At 52.1% G+C, this 16,632-nt stretch overlaps 1 protein-coding gene across 7 annotated transcripts; it reads right to left on the bottom strand.

Moving 5' to 3' along the window:
• Positions 1–425: 425 nt before the first annotated feature.
• On the bottom strand, positions 426–16,097 carry Rasgrp2 (RAS guanyl releasing protein 2). Of its 7 annotated transcripts, none has more exons than XM_028770931.1 (17): positions 15,982–16,097; positions 14,082–14,224; positions 13,369–13,471; positions 12,833–12,895; positions 12,333–12,464; positions 11,437–11,587; positions 11,069–11,242; positions 10,849–10,965; positions 8,541–8,822; positions 7,806–7,883; positions 7,470–7,592; positions 7,098–7,213; positions 2,426–2,567; positions 2,188–2,224; positions 1,627–1,803; positions 787–849; positions 426–656 (listed from the first exon to the last, which is right to left on the bottom strand). In XM_028770931.1, exons 2-16 carry the CDS (start codon positions 14,152–14,154, stop codon positions 791–793), a joined length of 1,827 nt encoding a protein of 608 aa, XP_028626764.1. In that variant the 5' UTR covers positions 14,155–14,224; positions 15,982–16,097; the 3' UTR covers positions 426–656; positions 787–790. The 7 variants fall into 7 exon arrangements, with proteins under 7 accessions (XP_028626764.1, XP_028626761.1, XP_028626763.1 ...); XM_028770928.1 differs by having other exon boundaries at positions 14,082–14,229; positions 15,982–16,060; XM_028770930.1 differs by lacking the exon at positions 15,982–16,097 and adding an exon at positions 15,294–15,937.
• Positions 16,098–16,632: the final 535 nt, after the last annotated feature.

Here is a 16,632-nt window from a genome sequence, read left to right on the forward strand (position 1 = left end):
GTACCAGCAATTCTAGAGTGCAAAACCTCACTAGTCGGGGGCTGGAGAGATGGCTCAGTGGTTAAGAGCACTGACTGCACTTCCAGAGGTCCTGAGTTCAAATCCCAGCAACCACATGGTGGTTCACAACCATCTGTAATGAGATCTGATGCCCTCTTCTGGTGTGTCTGAAAAACATCTACAGTGTATTCATATATAATAAATAAATAAATCTTTAAAAAAAAAAAAAAAAAAAAACCTCACTAGTCCCAAGGCTCAGGTCCCCAAGATTCAGGACTCCTCCCATTCTTTCCAAGAGTCTTGTATTCGAAGGTTTTCTGCTTCTAAGACTTTATCACAACCCCATCACAACAACCAGGTTCCAATCTATCCACCCTATGGAATTCTATACACAACAGTGTAGTTACAAGTACAGCATCTGAGGGTTTTAGGCTGACGGTCCAGGTTAATTATTCGGGCCTTTTTATTCCATCTGGAAAATACAAATATTCACAGGAGTCTGTACAACCTTAGGGACAACAGCCCTGGCCCTCTTCTCAATGCATGCCACCCTCAACTCCCACCCCCAGCCCCAACCTCCTGCCCCAGAACCCCTGGCTCCCTGCTCTGTTCCAAGTGTTTCCTCCGAAGCAGGAATGAGTCCTTGATAGTCACAGCTGGGAAGAGAAAAGACAAAAGTTATGAGGAACCCCTCATCAAATGGCCCATCTACACAGGCCCTTCTGATAAGCCGCCCCAGCCCTCTGTGGGGGGACCCTGGTGGCAGCCTACAAAGGGAGGACTCACCATCTTATAAGTGGATGTCAAACACTCCATCCTCCACTGTCTGCACCTCTTCTTCACGGATCTCTGTGGAGAGAGATGGGAGAGTCTGTCCACAAACCCAACCCAGGGTCCCTGTGACCCCAGCAGCCATCTCCTATTGCAGCAGGCTCCCATCCCTTCCTCACTCTGGAAGCAGACCCATCCTCCAAAAATCAATTCTCAGAAGGGCCAAACAACCCCATTTTTGAGGCTTATTCTTCGTTCTTTCTGTCGATGCTCTTCCCACAGCCACATCTCCACCGGTGCAGTTTGCTTAAATGTCGATTGTGTGTATACTGCACAGTTCAGAGCCCAGCACATCTGCAAATGGTTTTTCTCTTTTCTATTTTTGAGGACTTACACCAACCTAAATGATTGTGGTCGAATTGCCTTGGACTTCAGTTTAACTGTCCTTGGAAAAATAATTATTTGGTAAATCATCATTCAGCAAACTGATCAAAACCAGCAGAGACCCCAAGAGAATCATCCAGAGGTTATTGGGGAAGAGACTTTTATAATGGCAGGCAAAAAGAGACATGCAAATGGCTGGTGGAATGCCAATCCCCTTACAAAACAGAAGTACTACTGGGATCCTGAGGCTTCTTCAGACTCAGGGTGTACACCTTTAATCCCAGCACTTGGGAAGCAGAGCCTCCCTCCACCCCATCTTCAGAATGTCGGAAGCTCTTTGGGCACTTTCTGACATTATTACCTATCTAAGGCTTCTTTATAATCCCACCAAAATTAAAAAAAAAAAATCATGATGCCTGAACCATCCAGCATCCTGTATAAGTTAATAGGCCTTCCTAGAAACCCTCTTACCTGGAGGCCGAGAGCTGCGCCTGCCTGGCCGAGGCAGGGAAAAGCTGAAGGCTCGATGGTGGGTATGTGTGGGTGAGGGAGAGGGTGCAGAGCCCTCCAGGCTCACACTCTGAGCCCTGCGGCGACATTCCACTGACAGACGGTCTTTGCACTGCTTGTGGCAGTTCACACCACAAGCTGAGGAAGGGAAGGAGAGCCCAGCAAGGGCCATGGGTCAGAGAGCTCTCCACCCCGTCCTTCAGGCCTGTGCTCATATTTTACTCCTGAGAAATCACCCCCCATCAAACTACACGCCTCCTCCCAAGATGCTTTCATCATGTTAATTTAATACCAGACTACGCCCTCCCCAAAGTTTCTTTTTCTAGGCAGCTTGGTTCACCACAGCCTCTTAAAAGATAACCCCCTCCTGTCAGTCAGGATGCCTCTCTAGTTACAACGTACTTCACTTCCTGGAAATTGCCGGGCCTTGTTAAAATAAAAATCTCTACAACAGTAACACTTCCCACCCCACCCCCTAAAGCTAGATCCAGCAGCGAAGCCATTCGGTCCATCTTATCTTACCTCTACATTTGAGACCGTGCTTGTAGATGCCCAGGATCTGCAATAAAGAAGGGGGTCATGCTTGGGGGTTAGGGTTTTATAGGTCTGGAGGACAGGGCCTGAGTTCTAGGTGTTTCGCGGGTTGGCTAGTGTTCCGGTAAGGACGGGGTGGGCCAGCAGAAGGGTGGGGCTTGGGTCCGCATGCCAGGTCTAGAGGGATGGATGGAGGCGCTGCAAGTCCGGGCAACAGGGCGCTCACCAGAGCTTTGCAGTGGCGGCAGGCGACCGGGCGTAGCGAGTTACTCTCCTGGAAGTTGTGTACGAAGCCCATGCGGCCTCCCAGCACCGAGCTGGAGCGCAGGAAGTAGGAGATCATCTCCTCCCGGCTGATGCAGCCATCCCTGGTGGGCGTGGGGGCACCTCAGCTCGGGTCCTCCCCTGGGGCAAGGGCTGGCCTCCCTAATCCCACAGGCAGAGGAAAAGGTCTCCACCCAGCTCATGACTTTGAACCTTCAGTGCAGGGAACTTCTGCTACTAACTAGTGTGGGCTTGGTAATTTCCCTAGGGTTTCCTCCTAAGGACAAAGGGGATCTCGCAGATAGAGTGTCCTCTAAAGAAGCTGGGAACGATGTGCTATGCTACACCTGGCAGGGCATCTGAGAATTGGGGTACTCTGGAGCAGCTGCGCCTGTGAGCCGAGACTTCCTCCAGACCCCAGCATCCCAAGGGCCCCTTTTCATCTAGTAGCGTATTTTAGATGCCAGAATGTGTGTTCTGGGCAGAGATCTCGGTTTAGATCCCAGCTCTAACTGGCCATGGTGGCGCATGCCTTTGATGAGAGCTCAAGGCCAGCCAAGTCTATATAGTGAGTTCCAGGCTAGCCGGGACTACATAAAGAAACTATCTGAACATTCCCATCCTCAATAAAAACAAATCCGAGCTCTCCTTCTCAGCCCTGTGACTTGGGATTAATTAATCACCCGGTGCCTGGGTTTCCTTATATCCATAGGTGCATAATCCTATTTCCTGTGCTTGTGTATTGTTGAGGGTCAACGGAGAAAATGCATATAAAATGTCCAGGTGGCTAGGTGGGTCACAGTCACTTCTCCTTTTTCTATTTTTTACACTTTAATTTGAGATCCCCCCTCCCTACTTTCCGTTTGTTTGCTTGTTTTTGAGACAAGCTCTCCTTATGTAGGCCTGGCTAGTCTGAAACTCCATACGTTCCTAGCCAGGATAGAACTCAGAGATCTGCCTGCCTCTGCTTCCCATGTGCTGAGATTAAGAGCCTGAACCATCTTGCCTTGCTACTTTTTTGAGAAGATGTTTCCCGTAGCTGAGGCCAACCTCAAACTTGCTATTATTGCTGAGTCTGTCTTTGAACTCCTGATCCTCCTGCCTAAGCCTCTCAGAGTCTAGAATTACAGGCATATGCTACCACACCCCACTCCTTGGTCACTTCTTGGTGGCTGTCACTTCCACAGCTGGCCCTTATTTGAAACTTGATATTCTATGATGTAACACCAGAGAACCTTCATCTCAATGGGACACCTAGTGATTTATAAAACAAATACTAAAATACAGACTTTGTATGACATATGAAATTACATGAAAACCATATTCTCCCAGAATGAGACACAGATGAGTACATGAAACCATGAGAGGAAAATTTGAGAATCGTTCCGTGACCTTGAGCAGGGGGCCTTTCTACACACCGTACAAATCCAAAAAAGCCACCAAAGGAAAGGTTGACATATCAAACACACAAAGCTTTAAAAAAAATTTTATATGGAAAAAGACAACATCAGTGACAGACAGGAAGAAGATATTTGCAAACACACTCAACAGCAAAGGGGTTAATATCCATTAGTACAGATTCTAAAAATCAATGAGAAGAAGACGCACAAACCTAACAGGATGACAAAGAATATGAACAATTAACAGAAGAAATATAAGTGGCCAATAAACATATGAATAGATAGTCCCCCCCCCCGTTGAATTGAAGAAATGCAAATTAGCAAGGACACTATTTTCCAACTCAACTGGCAAAACTGTAAGGCTTATTGTAGCTGCTGCTTTTGGCAAGGAGTTTGAGACACTTGGGCACGGCTGATGCGGTGCAACCCGGTGCAACCTTCTCTGAGGTCAGGTTGGCAGTCTTTCCCTCCTATCTTAGAATGTGCACTGCTTTGGATCCAGTGATCCCACTTCTAGGAATTTCTCCTCCAGAAACATTGGCTCAAAGGAGTGGATACAAAGACTTCTCCAGCAGCCGGGCAGATAAATACTGCAAAGCTCTGGACTGGTCTACAAGTACATCAGTTGAAGGAGGCACACGTGAAGGGCGGCCAGCCACACGGTGCAATCCTCTAAAGGATGACATAATATGGATACCACAGCCCAGTAGCAGAGTGCTTTCCTGAAACATGTAAGCCCCGGTCTCCATACCCAAAACCCTAAATAAATAAATAAATAAATAAATAAATAAATAAATAGTGCGTGCCTACATGAATCCACATGGAAGATATTTGTGATATAACAGAAAGCAAATGTAAAAACAGGCCTGGGGGTGCTGGAGAGATGGCTCAGGGTTAAGAGCACTGGCTGCTCTTCCAGAGGTCCTGAGTTCAATTCCCAGCAACCACATGGTGACTCACAGCTATCTGTAATGGGATCTGATGCCCTCTTCTGGTGTGTCTGATTAAAAGAAAAAAACAAAAACCAGGTCTGTCTGGGATGAGGTTGATGGATAAAAGTGTTTGCCTGGTATGCAAAGGCCCTGGGTTCAATACCCTGTGCAGAAATAAACTAAAAAGTGGGCCATGATGGCTATCCCTGGAATCCCAACACCCTGGTGGCTAAGACTGTAAGGTCAGCCTGGGCTACATAGTAACTTCCCAGACAATGTAAGCTAGAGTGAGACAGTCTCCAAAAGAATGAAGAAAATAAATATATAAATAATAATAATAAAATTGACCAATAGTTTTTTGCAAGAGATAGAAATCTATCTCCAAGTCCCAGAAGCAGAGAGCTTCGGGAGCCAGGTATGGCGGAACACAACGGTAAACCTTCAATTGGAGGAGCTCTGCTGGAGGGTGGGGGAGAGGGGAGGAGAAGGGGGGAGGGGGGTAAGAGAATCAGAAGCTCAACACCAGGTTCAGCTATACAGTTAGCTGGAAGCTGGTCTGATATACAAAGCAAGTTCCAGAACAGCCAGGGCTCCATGGGAAACCTTGTCTCCATCTCAAACAAACAAACGAGAGAGGGCGGAGAGGCCGGGATAAACAATGAACTCGAGCGGCAGTGAGCTGGGACCGGTCCCAGGAAGAGGAGCCAGCTGCTCTTCCTCTAAGGGACCTGGAGATGAGACCCAGGGCTGTGCGCATGCTCAGTCTGGGACTCCCACTGACTACAGCCCAGGTAAATGGCCTCCTCTCTCTCTCTGTGAGCCCAACACTGGTGTCTGGTGGCCAATCAGTGGTCCAGGTTTACATAAGGGTGAGTCTTAGGGCGAAGAATCCCTGAGGCTCACAACCTCCTGGGTTATAAAGAGCGGCAACCCACTGAACAAGCCCAAAAAGAAAAAACAAAAAAACCAAAACCACCCACCAGCCCAAGGAGAAAACAGGGAACTTCTTCAGTCCAGCAGAAGCCGCAAAGCCACCAGTAGGAACAGATCCACACGTGAATCCTGTTTGTCCACAAAATTCACTTCAGATCAAATCTACATCTATTTCACATGGATGCCAAGAAGGATGGAGGCAGCCAGGCATGGTGGCTCATGCCTGTGATCCCAGCACTGGGGAAAATAAGCGAGGAGTGCTTTGAGTTTGAGGCCAGCCTAAGGTATGAGTTCCACCTAGCCTGGGCTACATATGAGGAAAGGAACATTTGCTTACTCTTTTGGTGGGGGTGGGGTATGGGGATGTTGAAACAGGCTATCTATGTAGAACAGGCTATCCTGAAAGTCTACCTGCCTCTGCCCCCACCACCACCAGTGCTGAGATCAAACGTTACACTACCCCACCCTGCTTTTTTTTTTTTAATATTTGCTTACTTTAAACACTCTGTTCATTTATTTTATTACCTGGATCTTGTTCTTACCATAAATTTTTATAATGTGGGAACAGTAATAATAAACTTTTTTTTTCCAGACCAAGCCCCATGTACCCAGGCTAACTTCAAGTTTGCTATGTAGTAGAAGATGACCTGGAGCTCCTGACCCTCCTGCTTCTACCTTTTCAGTGCTGGGATTCCAGGACAGTGTCAGTCTGCTCGATAGTCAGTACTAGAGATGAAACCCAGGGCTTCACACATGCTAGGCAGACGCTCTACCAACTAAGACACATCCCAGTCCCCAAACCACATATTTTTGAAATACAGGTCACATTTAAAAATAAATCAACCTGGGATGGACTGTAAATTTTGACTGGGTTTTTGTCATCTCAGCAAAAATGGGGCATAGACATGGTTACAGAGGACACATTCAACCTGCTTCAGAGAACCAGATATTTTTTCGAAATTGTCAGCATATGAATTGTGGATAAGCAACGGGGTGCTGCTAATTACTTATCTCATAATATACCTCAGGCTGGCCTCAAACTCAAAGCACTCCTCACTTATTTTCTTTCTTATCTGTTCATTAAAGCCAACTACCCAGGGGCTTGACTTGCCCACACTCTCGGCAGCTACGCACTCTACAAATAACTGTCCTCTTTGCCAGGCTCAGGTGGGGTGCTCCCATCTGTCCAAACTAGCAAAGTAACATTATCCTTGTATGACTGGCAGCTTCCCTCCACCCCAAAACATCACAGCTGCATGGCAGCTTCGCAGGCAAGGCCTCCCTCTCTGCACACGCAGACACTGGAGCCCAAGGGAGAAGTGGACTGATGTCTTCCCTCTGCCCCACCCCAGGCCCTTGTTCTCCTCACTGGTTCTGGTCCAGGTCCCCAAAGGCGCTGAGATAAGGGAAGTTGCCCCGGATGATCTGGAACTCCTCCTGGGAGATGTGACCGTCCCCATCCACGTCAAAGTTCCGGAACACGGACTACAGAGGAATACACGAGGCCAGGAGAGAGGAGAATTAAAAGGAACCTCTGAGCCCAGTATATTATAAAGATGCTTCCCATGCTCCTTTTCGGTCATGTCTCACCAGCCCATAATGCAACTAGCTTGCCTAGGTTGGTGTCTCCCAGGGATGGTCAGCACTGGCACTAACAGTGGCTCCCAGGGCAAGGCTCTGAGGAAACTAGCTTCACACAGCCCTATTTCCAGCAGATTCCCTCGGCCTCCACGCCTCTCACCTCCACCATCTTCTCAATGTGTTCCACCACCAAGGCTTGGTCCAGCTTAGGCTTGGCAACTGAGGTCCACTCTTCCAGGACAGGGGGCCGGGGAGGCGGGGTGCAGCTGCTGGGGCTGGTTGGCTGTGGAAAGAGTCATGTCTGAGCCAGGGTAGAGCAGGAATGAATCTAAGGCTCCAATAAACGGAAAGAGGGTCTGCCCAAAGCCATCTCCACCCTCCACCCCCACTCCCAGAATTCCATTGTCAGGCAAGCTGGTGAGTGTAGTGGGTGGAGATTTGTCTTTGCACCCTAGGATCCTAAAGTGCAAAGTGAGGGGTGAAGGGGCTCCCTTACGGATGACTTGGAGCGTGGCTCTCGCTGCAGGGAGAGCTGGTAGAGCTCATCCTCCGTCTGGTACTGATCCAGGGACACCTGGGACATAAAGGTCTGGTCACATCCCCTGGTCCCTGCTCCTCCCTCACACAGGAGACACAAACCCAGGGCCACAGGACTACCAGTCTGCCCAGAGCCTAATATGAAAGCTAGACTCAGGACAAAAGCCAGCTTAGAAAATACTGCAACCACTTTCATGCCAGCCATCCCACAGAGCAAACTTTAAACACAACTCAATGCCAAAATATCAGATAAGACACAGAGTCAGAACCTGTCCTAAAGACCTCCATGAGTTCAAAGTTAGCCTACGCTCCCTAATAAGTCTGAGTAACCGGGGCTACAAAGTGAGACCCTGTCTCAAAAACAAAATAAATAAATACTAAAAGAACTTCACTCAGGAGCTGAGGCCATGTTAGAAATCACCCATGTCGCCCACAAATCCAAAGGTTAGTCCTCCCTTTTGAATATAAACCACTGCCAGGAGCTCAACTCAGGACCAAGGATGCAGGCCCAGCCTCAGACCAAGCCTTCTGAGATCAGACCCCAGTCCTATGTCTCAGCCCAACCTTGAAATCACCTCATAGTCCAGAGCAAGCTCTAGACAGAGCCCAAGTTAAACCTCGGCTCTTTATTCAGAACCCAGAAAGCACACAGCCACAGCAGACACAAATGCAGACATTGTGCCCAGCCTCTCACCGTGAGCAGACTCAACAAGTCGGGGTTGGCTTGCACTGGTGGTCGAAGACTGGTCACCATGGCCAACTCCTCCAAAATGCTGAAAAGCTGCCTCATCTTGGCTCCATTGAGCCGGGTCCGAGCTGGGTCCAGCCAGTCAGGCAGAGCCAGCTGCAGAGCCACTAGATCCTTGAGGTGCACTCCCAGGATAGGAAAGCGGAAGCCCACGCAGGCCGCCAGCCTGCGCCGGTAGTTGCTGTAGTTGCCAGTAGCTGTCACTAGTTCTGTCAGACCTTCCCAAAGCTGGGGGTGAGGAGTGGGGGAGGGGGAAGGCCGAGTGTCACTCATACATACCACTCAACCATCCTCCCACCTCATCCCTGGAACTGTGGGAAGGGATAGGGAGCAAGGCCAAGGATGGGCAAGAAGGTCAAATCCTCCCTTATCAGCTCCCAACACAGCTCTCTCAAACTCTGGGGGTCAAAGCTCATAGGTCATGAGTCCAAGAAAACAACTATGACCAGCCACCACAACACACATATACACCAGGGATGAACACAGCTTATCAACATCTAAACACCAGCCTATTGACCAAGAAGGATGTTATTAGACAGGGTGTTTGGTGATGGCAAACACTGGAAAAAAACTTAAGCTGAGCCTGGTCACATAAACCAGCAGTGGGGAGGCAGACGCAGGGGGATAACTGTAAGTTCAAAATCAGCCCCATCTACACAGTGAGTCCCAAGCTAGCCAAGATTTTACACAGCAAAACCTTGTATCAAAAAGTAGTTGGGATGGTGTGGGGGAGGGGAAAAAAGACACCTTGAACTGGAAGTGAGTTCAGTTGGTGGAGTGGATCCTACTGTGCAGGGAGCCCAGGCTTGCCCGCAGCACCCCAGCAATCTTGGGTGTGGCGGTGAATGTCTCTGACCAGAAGTAATGGCAAGAGCACAGGAGGGCAAGGTCACAGCAAGTTCAGAGACAGCCTGGAACATATGTGACCCCATCTCAAAAATAAACCAAGAAGATGCTGATGTGGACTGTGGAGGCAGAGACAGGTGGATCCCTGGACTTTGAGGCCAGCCTGGTCTACATAGGGAATTCCAGGATAGCCAGGGCTACACAGTGATACCCTGAATCTTAAAAAAGAGAGAAAAAGAAAGAGGAAGGAAGGAGGGAACGAGGGATGGAGGAAGGGGAAGAAGGAGGGAGGGGAGAGGGAGGGGGGATGGAGGAAGAGAAGCTAGCAAAATGACTGAATGGTAAAGGCCTGCCATCAAGCTTGAAGACCTGTGTTCAATCTCCAGGGCCCTCATCATAAAAGGAAAAATCAGACTCCTACACGTTGTTCTCTGAGCACCACACAAGAACTGTGGTGTGGGCACATGTACACATACACTAAATAAGTAAATTTATAAAAAAAAGAAAAACTTCAAATGTTTAACAACAAATACTAAATTAGGACAGACTTACAATAACACACGACAAAAAAATTGAATGATCACCACACGACAGGATGGGAAACTCCTCCCACCCATGCAGAATGAGAAGCTCCTCCCACCCATGCGGAATGAGAAGCTCCTCCCACCCATGCGGAATGAGAAGCTCCTCCCACCCATGTGGAATGAGAAGCTCCTCCCATCCACGTGGAATGAGACCATCTGAGATGGAAAATTTCAAGTGTGTCTACTCCAAGGATGGTGAAAATGGACAACAAAAGCCCCCAGGAAGAAAAGGAAAGTTCTTGTCCTGGAGGATCTGACCCTGAGCCCTGCTGCTCGGGCAGGAGCCACCAATCATTCTTGAAGACACAGCAACACGGGCTGGAGAGATGGCTCAGTGGTTAGAACACTGACTGCTCTTCCAGAGGTCCTGAGTTCGATTCCCAGCAACCACATAGTGGCTCACAACCATTTATAATGGGATCCAGTGCCCTCTTCTGGTGTGTCTGAAGACAGTGACAGTGTACTCATATACATAGAATAATAAATCTTTTTTAAAAAAACACAGCAATGTTTTTTAAATTTCTGAATTTTAAAAGGAGTGAATTTTAAAAGGATGGAGTTCAGAAGAAGACAATAAATGTTAGCCTTCGGTCTCCTGCATGCAGTCGTGAACACACATACACTATACAAACACACATAAAATAAAATAAAGTTAGCTTTTGGACCAAGCAGCCCTGGGGCCCACTTGCATTGTACAGTTAGAGACTTTGCTCCCTCCTTCAACCCTCAGTTTCCTCAACAGACAAGAACAATCATGCCTAGACTCCAGCACTGCTGGGAAGGCCACAACTACGAAGCACAGGCCCCCACCCAAAACCAGGCACCTTGATGGTGTCAGGGCTGACGTGGCTGTGGGTCTCCTTGAGGCGTGAGATGGAGCTGTGGCTCAGGCCTCCCACAACAGCCATCAGCGTGTTGAAGTTCTGCAGCTGCAGCAGCTTCTGGAAGGCAAATAGAGAGGAGGCGGCGGCATGTTACCCAGCAGCCCTTAGGAGAGAAGGGGCGGGGCTTGATGGAGTCTGGGCACACGGGGAAGGTAGGCACCTCTGCCACATGCACGAAGTGTGTGATGACCAGAGCCCGCTGCGTGGCTGTGGGTTTGCTGAGGATCATGAGTTGGACCCACTGAGAGACGCTGTTGAAGAGGGAGATGAATCGCTCCAGGACCGGATTGTCTACAGTGCAGCCATGAGTCACAAAGCTGTGGTAGTCCTGGAACTGGGGACAGGTGGGGTTGGCATGAGTGCCCTGTTGGCCTCTCCTATCACTGTCTGCCTTGTTCACCCTCCCCCTGTCATTTGATGAAACCACCCAACCATCCCTGGGAGCCAGCATACCCCGGAGTCTTAGCCCTTTCTGGAACTCCCTTCTCAGCCCCTCCTGTACCCCAACCACAAGCCTTCAGGCCACACCAGGATCTTGCAGAAGGAACGATACTCCAGGTAGGTAAGATGTTCTGCCAGCTCCATAGGCTCCAAGTGATCAAACAACAGGGACATCTTGCGCTTTTTCTGTTCCACAGGGTTCCGCTGGGTCACCTGCCGCTTCCATTTGTAGGTTGGGCTGGGGGGGCAGGGGTAGTGAGCCCTGTGCTGGAGATGTCCCCTGCCTCCTGTGACCCCACTCTCACTCAGACATGCCACTCAAACTGACTTGGGACCTAAACAGGAGCCACCATCCTAAGCACCCCCAAGTCCCTCATGTGTCCCCTTCACCACGCGCTCCACACACACTGATGGACAACGTACTCTGTGCCAGGCGCTGTGCTAGGCGCTGGGGTACAGAGATGAGCAAGACACGGTTCCTGCCCTCGAGGAGCTCACAATCTACTGAGGGAGACAGACACAGAAACACACTATCACCGAACAGTGGCACACATGTTCCAAAGGCTCTGAACAAGAGTCTGCACAGAGCGTCTCAGGAAAATACAGGAGAGACTGGCAAATTCTGCTCTGCAAGACAGGAGCACCGTCCCTGGGCAGGGACCACACTTGTGCTGAGTCTGGTGAGCATGGAGGAGACAGGGCAGCAACAAGAGGGAGCACTATGGAGGATGGATGCAGGACAGACAATGATGAGCAAACCCCTGAGCCGCAGTATGAAGTGTGTGGGAGACAGGCAGGAATGTCAGGCCTGCCTGGGATCACAAAGGGCCTTAATAGCTAGACGGGTGTTCTGAAGGAGCTAGGGAGCCATGGGAGGTTTTATAGTAAGAGAGTGACATGACCCTCACTCATTCAATTGAACAGACATTTATTAAGCACATGTGGTGTAGCATGCTAGTGCCCCGAGCTCCGCCCCCACGCACACACTCTCGATGTCGATGAGGCTGCTGTGCCTGCGGTTCCCTTCTTGGTCTAACAGAGCCTTCAGCTCCTTGATCTGTTCAGCCAGCTCTGGGTTCAAGTCGAACTCTGCTGGGAAGGCTGAGATCCAGTACCTGACAGAGGGGCAGGCACAGGAAACGTCATCTAAGGCGGCCTTTCCCTCACCCACCATCCCCAAGTGGACAAGGGAGGAAACTACTAGGGCTGTATTCACTCCCAATGGATGAGGTAAAGCATCTAAAGGTGCTCTGTGTTATGGTGAGAATGCGCCCATCCCCACTCCCGCCCCCTCATCCCAAATCTTTCCCTCTCCATCCACTTCCTCAGTACACATCAGAAGAAAACAACAAGGCCGGCAGCACACACAGACAGTGTTCACTGGCAAACCCACATGGTAGGTCCCCTAAATGCTGTCCACTCCTGCAAGCCCACATGAAGCTTCAAAAAGGTAGCAAGAGGAGGGGCCAGAGCCCAGACTCACCTGACCAGGTGACATGTTTTCACCTGTAGAGAATTGGAGTTGTCCTTCCGGGATTGCTGATAGGTACAGAAGTTAAGGACAACAGACTGGAACCGAAGGTTAGGAAGAGGGGTGGAGGAGCACCCAAGGGAAGGGACCTGGGCTTTGAGGCATGGGATGCCCTGAACCCAGGAGAATGCAGGGTGGAGGAGGGAACTGAGATATGAACTCTTCCAGAGCAGTAGAGATGGAGGTAGAGGGCTGGATTTCACCACAGATGAAGAGGAGGACTTGACCTCAAAGAAGGGCAAGAGGAGGCCTCTGGGTAGAGCAGAAGCTGATCCAACACCTTAGGGGAGTGAGGCCAAGGCCTAGGAAACAGAAGGGCCCCAGTCCTCCGCTGGGAACAAGGTAAAGCCTAGGTCCTAGAAGACTGGACTGTGTCTGAATTGTGGGATATAGGCAGGACCTGCACTCCAGGCTCTAAGGTCTTGAGCAAGCCAAACAGAATGGGCTCCTGGACAACCGAGCCTGAGCCATGCCCCCGCCAAGGATATAAGTGGAGCAGTTTCGAAGCCAGTTGAGAGGAAGGTATATACCAGGGGTGCATCATGAGAAACATGCGCACTAGCTGTGGATCTCGCACCTTTCCGGAGTCATCTGCTCCAAAAGTCCAAAAGAAGCCAGCTGACCCTTGGTCCTGAGGCTCAGATGCCTAAGCCTAGTCTGCAGTCTGGTGACAGGTCCCTGGGTCTGCATTCCCGACCCCACCCACCTACTGCATTTCCCAACACTCCAAAGCCAGGAGTGAAAATTGAGAAATAAGTCTGGGTGGATGCGGGTACCGCAGGATCCAGAGGCTGAAGGAGAGCTTGGAGCTAGCCCATCGTCCGGAGGGGAACCAGCTGGGGCGGAAGGAGCCTGGGTTCCCCGGGGTCAAGAATACAGAGGTCATTTCCTGAGTGCTGGGGGAAGGGGCACCCCTTTCACCCGATAAACCAACCCCCATCTGCCGGAAACAGTTCCCAGGCTAGAGATAGAGAGTTCCTCCGGATCCCCCAGGGAGACAGATAATGCCCCTCCCAGGTCAGAGTTGGGACCCCGGTCCCCCTTCCTTGACGTCTGGATAACGGGTACATTGAGGCACTTTTCTGCAAAGACGAGGGGCTTTCCTTAAGCGAACTTCAAAATAGGAGCCTGGGTAGGTCCTGGCCGGGAATTTGGTTCAGGCTCCAGCTGGGTGTTACCCCTCGTGTTGCATGCAACTCACCAAAGGCTTCGATGCAGCCACGGAGCAGCTCCTCCACCGTGCAACCCTTGTCCAGGTCCAGAGTGCTCGCCATGGCTGCCGGTGCCAGTGGGCTAGACCCAAGCTACCCTCTCAGAGCTTCCCACAGTACTCAATTCGGACCCCTGTCCTGAGAGAAGTGGGAGTCAGCAGAGGCGCGAGGCGGGGCGTAAGGTGGGTGGGGGGAGCGGCAAGCTGCGCAGGGGCGGAGTGGGCACGCCCCCTGCTGGGCAGGGGCGGAGTTGCTTGCTGCTGCCCCTTCGGGGTTAAACGGTCCTGCCCCGGGATGGTGCAACTCGCTAGTTGGGAAATGGACTAACCGAGAGGCTTCCGGCCCACCCGCGGAGTCGCCTGAGGGTAGAAGGGTTCTACGAGAATAAGGAACGAGCCAGGACCCCAGGGGTTAGTTAGAGTTCCAAGCCTCCTGGCGGGCCTCCTCTCCTTGCGTTTGCTCCCCACAGGCACCTGCAGCACCCCACAGCTTGACTCGGCGCTCCTCCCGCTTCCCCTCCCTTCATAGCCTCCCTTCCCCCGCAGGGTTATTTTGGGAACCCAGTGCCTGAGGGGACCTCGGAGGAATTTCTCCCTGGGATGGAAGGAGGGAGGAGGAAACCCAGGCGTCCTGCCTACAACGCCCCCTCCTGGGCTCCCCGAATGGGAGGCGGGGCCGTAGCATCCCCCAGGGGCTTGCCCTTGGGGAAGAGGGCTAGAGAGAAGAACATTCCTGGGGCGGGGGTGGGGGTAACCCACTGCGACTGGGAGATGTCAGTGGGAAGCCAGAGCCTGGGAACCGCGGACTCCCAACCCACAAGAACTAAGGTCCCAGAGTCCAGTCTCAGCCCTTCCAGAATTGCCATGTATCTTCCCAGTTTGGGCTCCTGACTTCCCACCCACCCTGCTGCATAGTTAAATTGTGCGTGAGAGCACCGAGTAGGGTGTCCAGAAGGGGCCGCTAGCGCCATGGCCTGCATAACACCATTAAGAACCCTGGTCATCAGTGGGGACTATAAAAGCACCCATGAAGGAACAAACACCTATTTTCTAGACTAGGTATCTGCCGGAGGCCAGTGACCTACATTAAGTGCACGAAGACCCTTTTCACAACCAGGGTCACAGACACCTCCCGTCCTGATCACACACAATGGCACCCACATCCCAGGAACACCTGCAATGAAAATCCTCAGCCACACATACCCAAGTCCTTTACTTCGGAATGCAAACCCGAATGCAGTTCACCTCCCAGACCTTCTGTTCATTTCAACCAGCTCAGCCTCTGATCCCTCGATCACAGTAGCTCTGACATCTGAACACGTGTGCACACACGCAAAGACAGTGCATCTCCACGCATGTACACTCCCACACGCATCCACATACCCCCGTGGTTGCGCACACACCCATTCTGCCGCCCCTCCCCCTTCAACCAGGCTCTAGGGCACAGAGCCCCAAAGCCTGGGGTTCCTTACATTCCTGGATCTCTCCAGAGCCTTGCCCCAAAGAAAGGGACCTCGCCCTTAAACGAACTACCCCACATTAGGGAGTCCTTCTGAGGACTTCTCAGAGTCGTTCCCTCCTGATTGTTGGTTCCTTGCTGGGTGACCTTGAGAATCATTTAGCCTCTCTGAACCTCAATTTTCCCATCTGTCAAATGGGGACTTGCAGGGAACAACCTGGTAGAGACGTGTCAAGCGAGCACCGGTATGGCACGGACGCCCCCCTCCTGCGGGTGGCTTTAAGTGCCTTACCCCCTCCAAAAGCTCTGTCCCACCTAGGACCGCAGATTCCCCACCCAACCGCAGTCCCCGCCGGCCTACTCCTAGGAGATCCCTAGGGGCCGCACCCTCTGTGTCCCACGCCCCGCCCGCGCGCGTGCTCGCTCACTCACTCTTGGGACCCGCAGCGCGGAGCCCGAACCCTGCCTGGCCCGCGCCACCTCCGTGCACTCCCGCCCGCCGGCCTCGCTGCGGCTGCGGCTCCCGCCCGCTCTCCACGCCGCGGCCCAGCGCCCTGCCGCCCCGCCCCCTCCCCGCCCCTGCACCCCGCGCCGCGCCACCTCCACCGGGGACTCCCCCTCTCGCCCCGCGCGCGCCGGGCCCTGCAGCACATTAACCCCTCCCTTGCCGCCCCAGAGCGCTTAGCCGCGGGCGGGGGGCTGCGCCAGTGGCGGCGTGGGGACCGCGTGCAGCAGCCCTCCCCCACCGCGACACCCCCGGGCTCTGCGCCCCGCCTGGGTGTCGCACGGAGGAAGCCGGGAGGGGCAGGAAGCGGACTGCGGTGGGGAAGGGGCGCCCCGCCCAGCCCCCCGGTCCGGGTTCCTGTTTTCGAGACAAACCGTTCCCACGAGGTTCACCCTGCCCGGGCCCGGGCGTCTTCCTGCGGGCGGTGGAGGCCCAGGCGTGGTGGAGGTCGCGGGCGTGGGGCTGCGAGTCCTTGCGATGGCCTGGGGGAGGGGCTGGGACCGAATGCGAGCTGGTTTTGGTCGAGTAGAGCCTCAAAAAGCGAGGAATGAATGAATGAGCACGCGGCTCCATAGGGA

This window comes from Grammomys surdaster, unplaced genomic scaffold (assembly GCF_004785775.1).
Source record: "Grammomys surdaster isolate TR1022 unplaced genomic scaffold, NIH_TR_1.0 205, whole genome shotgun sequence".
NCBI lineage: Eukaryota > Metazoa > Chordata > Mammalia > Rodentia > Muridae > Grammomys > Grammomys surdaster.

Excerpts from the sequence above, each read along its gene's own strand:
- Rasgrp2 (XM_028770931.1), bottom strand. The coding sequence starts at position 14,154 with ATGGCGAGCACTCTGGACCTGGACAAGGGTTGCACGGTGGAGGAGCTG. Across the intron at positions 8,823-10,848 it reads TCAGCCCTGACACCATCAAG|CTTTGGGAAGGTCTGACAGA; the intron begins GTGCCTGGTTTT and ends CCTCACCCCCAG. Across the intron at positions 7,884-8,540 it reads ACTTGTTGAGTCTGCTCACG|GTGTCCCTGGATCAGTACCA; the intron begins GTGAGAGGCTGG and ends TTTATGTCCCAG.